This window comes from Cibotium barometz, chromosome 38, assembly GCF_041138505.1.
Source record: "Cibotium barometz isolate CiBa-2024 chromosome 38, ASM4113850v1, whole genome shotgun sequence".
Classification (NCBI taxonomy): domain Eukaryota; kingdom Viridiplantae; phylum Streptophyta; class Polypodiopsida; order Cyatheales; family Cibotiaceae; genus Cibotium; species Cibotium barometz.
Window position 1 is genome coordinate 28,349,082 of NC_141083.1, and position 5,159 is coordinate 28,354,240.

General features: G+C 41.6%; 1 protein-coding gene across 1 annotated transcript; it reads right to left on the bottom strand.

Annotated features, from left to right (window-relative positions):
* Positions 1–3,116: 3,116 nt before the first annotated feature.
* Positions 3,117–4,085, bottom strand: LOC147616552 (flavonoid 3',5'-hydroxylase-like). Its single transcript, XM_086777170.1, has one exon. It carries the CDS (start codon positions 4,083–4,085, stop codon positions 3,117–3,119), a length of 969 nt encoding a protein of 322 aa, XP_086633296.1.
* Positions 4,086–5,159: the final 1,074 nt, after the last annotated feature.

Sequence of the window (5,159 nt, forward strand, 5' to 3'; positions counted from 1 at the left end):
TTGATTGCAAAACCAAAAGTTCTCAGAGAACCAATAGTGAATATATACTCATTGACTAGTGCAAGACATAGATCTTGTCGTAATTAAAAACTATTGGCTTCTTCTTCTTCGTGATGCCTCTTCATGTCCTCCATCTCCTCAAGACCCCAATCCCTAGCACTCCTCGACACCATGCATCCAAGAATCCACTATCCTAGGCGTGCATACATGCACAAGCAGTCACGAGTCCCCTCGACGTACAGGGACATGTGTCCCCACACACGTCGAATTAACTCCCCACTCCCCAACTAATAATAATGATTATGCACCCTTCAGATGCGATAACATGCCCCTTCCCTCCCAGAAAGAAAAACATTCTCGACTGGTTTAACAAAAGGCTTCAAGTGCATGCCTAGATTCAAAAAAGGAAGGTATGCTTGAGGGTGAATCCTGAGCTTATCAAGCATCAAATTGATCTATTCTCGCATTGTAGCGTGATTTTATTCTGTCATGGTAGACCTCCTACTAAGTTTGAGGTAGGTAGGTGGTTGCAAGAAGAGATTCTGCATGATAGAGTGGTATCTAGAGAAAGGTTTTTTTAATGTGTTGTTTATCAAAGAACAATCTATTTCAGATGTGTTTCTGAAGTCACCACTTTTAATGGGTCATAGATTGGTGCATGTCTTCCCTTTTGATCCTTTGTTTGATGTGAGTAGGAGCCTTCAGGAAGCTTGCCCTGTTTGGGTGGAAATATCCAATCTTCCCTGGCTTAGACATACCTTACGGGATGTAGCTAGAGCGCTGGATCCTGTGCTATATTTACTTGGTGACGACGCGGGGGGGTAGGCAAGCCAATAGTGCTTGTATATCGTGGAACACCAGGATTGAGACTCCGAAGTTAATAGAAATTGATTTGGGAGAGTTTGGCAAATTGGAATTAGGTCTTAAGTTTGGTCCTTTCCCTGGAGCCTATTTTAAGTGTGGGGGTTTTGGTCACATTGCTAGATACTGTGCTGAGGCGGTGCTTGAAAAACCTGAAGGTGAGGGAAAGACAATAGGAGAGGTAGGGGGTGAAAATAGTGTTAGAGAGACTTCGCCTATTGCTGGTCAAGTGGAGGAGGGGAAAGGTAAAGAGAAAGTTTCTGAAGATGAGAAGGGGCATTCGGGGGGAAATTGAGTTAAGCCAAAAGGGAAATTGAATCTTAAACATACTAAGGATGAAGCAAGAAAGAAAACGAGTCAACTAATTGGCAAGCAGAGGAAGCTTGGAAGGGGTTAGAGAGAGAGGGACAAGTTCAATTAGGAGAAGGTGAGGAGGTGAAGATGGTTCCTGAAACAACTCTGACATGATTTACCACAAGGACCTCTTGAGCTATACTTGGAATGTTAAAGGCATTAAAGACAAGAAGAAAAATGCTCTATTTTAGGGAGTAGTTAAAGAGTGTTATCTATTTATGCAGTTTAGGAATACAATCTTTTTGGGGCCTAAGTTTTGAGGAGGGATAGACTTAAGGAATGGTTGGTTATGTACGGGGGGTGCTAATCATCCCAATGGTAGGATGTTGGTGGTGGAAATTCTGATCAATGGGGAGAAAGTTTGGCTAGTTAACATATATGGAGCTCATAATTATAAAATTAGGAGTGCTATGTGGGAATGGATTAGTAATATGAATATTTTGCATGTGTATTATTTTGGTTGACTTTGATATGGTGGAGAATCTTGTAGATAGGAGTGGAGGGAGTTCCATTTTGATGGGGCATGAGAAAGGTAAATAGGATGAGCTGAGAGGGAAAATGGGGTTGGTGGATGGGTGGTCTTTAGGGGATTGGAGGAATTCTCTTGGGCACACATATTTTAGTTTTCAATACTTAAGCTCCTCTTCCAGAATTGATAGACTATTCTTCAGTCAACAAGCTTCATGGGTACCACACAATTTAAGGGTGGCAATTGACTTCAGCTCAGTGATGTCTGATTATATAGCTCTAAAGTGGAGCTGGCATTATGAGAATTTGGGAAAGGCTGAGATGGATCAGTTTCCAACTAGATAGTTGAGAGTTAATAACCTCTTGCTAAAGGATAATCTTTTCCAACTAGATAGTTGAGAGTTAATAACCTCTTGCTAAAGGATAATCTTTTTATTGAATATACTGAATAAGCCACTAATAGGTTGTCAAAGGTCAGAGGAATGACTCTAGGGTCATGGAGAAGGTTTGCTAATGAGATGCAAGGAGTCATTAGGGCTATAGGGAAATTAAGAGTTGAGAAGAAGAGACAAGAAAGGAGAAATTAGAGTAGACAGTTGGAATATCTTCAAAAGAAAAGGCATGTTGATGGTCTTACTGAAGAGGAAATCATTGAATTTTTTAGGTGTCAGAATGCTTTGAAACAAGAGGATGAGATGGCTGCTAGAAAGGAACGAAATTGGATTAGGAGGAAAACATCTAATCTTCATTTAAAGATCATCAATAATAGTAAAGTTTTATCGGTCATCATTAAAGATTTTATTAAAAGATATAGTGAATATTTGAAAGATATTTATCCACAGGGGTTGATTAAAGATTTACCTTTTCAAATGACATTTATAGAAAAATAAAACTTTAGAAATTAAGCCATTTACTCATAATAAAAATTAAAATCTTTAATATATTAAAAAACGTTAACAAATGTTCCTTCAGTATTTTAAGTTGTAAATGAATAAGATTTAAATATTTATTAAATAACGAAGCTATCTAAAGATGATAATTATATTTAAATAAATAGTATTGAATAAGATGATACTTAATAATAATAAAAATAAGGTAAAATGAGCAAGCCATTATTCATAAAGTCAAAGCATTTTTTATAGCCTCTTGAGAATTACAATTATTTATTGCACAGGTGAAAAGTTAAACTAGATAGTCTTTCACTCTTTCTCTCTCTATATCACTCTCTCTCTCTCTCTATCACACAATGTGTGGTAGATTGGTTAGCTCATGGAGTTGTTATTCAACAAGTCTTGTGTTAGAATCTCTCACGTCGGATAGATCATATTTGGTCTCTTCGGATTTTTTTCTACGATGTTAAAAGAGCTGTTTCTTCTTCTTCTTCTTCTCACACACACAGAGTCCAACAGAGTCCTTTAAAGAGATTTTTCGTCCTACAGGCTATATGATATATCTATTTGAGTTCCCAATAAAACAATGGAAAATTTGCAAGGTCTTACCAGCAAAGTGCCATTAATAAATCCGTGAGATTCTGCATCGACGACACTCCCTCCTGACATGTCCAACAGCAGATCGAGAATGTCATTGAAACGGGTGCTTTGCTCAGCCCTAAGCTGTAGTCGCTCGCCAACAATGCTGCCAAGAAGCTCGCTCGCCTTCCTGCGCGTGGCAGCCATTTTTCTCTTGGTGGGGAAGTCCAGCCAGGAGAGGAAGGGCACGAAGTCGCCCACGAGGGGAGTGAACATGAAGTTGAGGGTCTCCTCGATGATGCCATGCAGCTTGTGGGGACGCGTGACGGAGTCGAAGAGGCGTTGGGAGAGGACGAGGCGGCCCATGATGTTGCCGGTTACGTGGGCGGCGCACGTGAGGACGTTGAGCTGGCTGGCGCCGCCACCTTTGAGGGACTGAGCATCGATGGTGGCGAGCATGTTGGAGACCTCCTCGTGGCGGACATGCTGGTTTTTAGTCATCTGGGCGTGGCTGAGGAGCTGGGTGGTCCAGAGCTTGCGGAGGGTGCGCCAGCGGGGGCCACTGTTCTGGAAGCCGATGATGTTGTGGATTCCAAAGAGGAGGTGGTCGGGCATGCCGAATTCAGGGCGGTTGCTGAAGTTGGAGTCGTGGGTGTGGAGGAACTCTCGGGCCATGTCGGCGGTGCAGGCCACCAAGGCGGGCATGGAGCCGAGGTGGAGGGACAAGAGGGGCGTTCCATACTTTCTAGACAGCTCCGCCAGAGTGCGGTGAGCGCTGGTGCCGGCCAACAGAGGAAGGTTCCCAACAATGGGCCAAGGCGGAGGGCCTGGCGGGAGCTGCCGCCTTCCCGCGGGCCATAAAACAGAGCGAAGAAACGTCATTGCAAGTATCACCATCGCCACCACTATTACAAGATAGTCTTCAGCTTCCATCTTGAGCAGACTAGACTATTCAAGATCATCAGCCACAAATATACAGAAGAAGCTAACGATCACTACTGATCAGCCACAAATATATAGAGAAGAAGATGAATGGACGCAGCTCTCGACCGTGGCGATCACGGTCACCCCTGATTTTATTTTATAATGATGTTTGCTGGGCTGTGTAAAAGCTAAAAACACCGTGCGCAATGCGCATTGCCCCGCCATCTCCAAGCAGTACCATTGCAAAATATTAATGCTGCGTTTAGTTCTTCAGAGGAAAAGTCGCTCAGATCGCTACTTGCATTAATTGACACACCACCTACTAGTTCCTAGTACTAACGAGGGAAAAAGAAGGATGACCTTCAAGACCGGTTTTATAACTAAATTTTTAATATTTCGAATCTTTGAATTCAAGGCTATGCAAAATTGCAATCTGCTTTTCCCTTGATTTGGGCCGTGGAAATTAAACTAAAGGATGGTTTTTTTTAATGGTTTTTTCTTCATTTGGGATGTGAAAACTACACTAAAGGATGGTTTTTTCCTCACACCATACATGACAAATCATAGGTGAACAAAGAAATTGCAACCTTTTTTTACTATAAATGCTCCTTGTCATCACATCGTGTACGTTTCAAAATTCAAACTGTGCTCTAAAAACCCTTGTTCCATTATATTTTTCCTAGTTGAAATTAAAAAATCTTGGTTTCAATTATATATTTATATCTATATCTATTTATTACTTAAGGAGATAATATTGCCACGTAGCAGAATTTTGGGATTTTTGGGAAGAGATAGCATTTAAAGCACCTCTCTTCAATCAAAGCCTTTGAATTTTAAAAAAGTGGAAGATGGAAGAAGAAAGTGAATACAAACGCGTCACAGCCATGGGATTTTTGCGGCGGAGAGATGAAGTTGAACGTGGCACAACCATGGGATTTTGGGGGAGAGAGTGCATTTAAAGTACCTCTTTGCAACCATGGGATTTTTGGGGAGAGAGCATTTAAAGCACCTCTCTTCAACCATGGGATTTTTGGGGAGAGAGCATTTAAAGCACCTCTCTTCAATCCATAGGCCTTTTTGTAA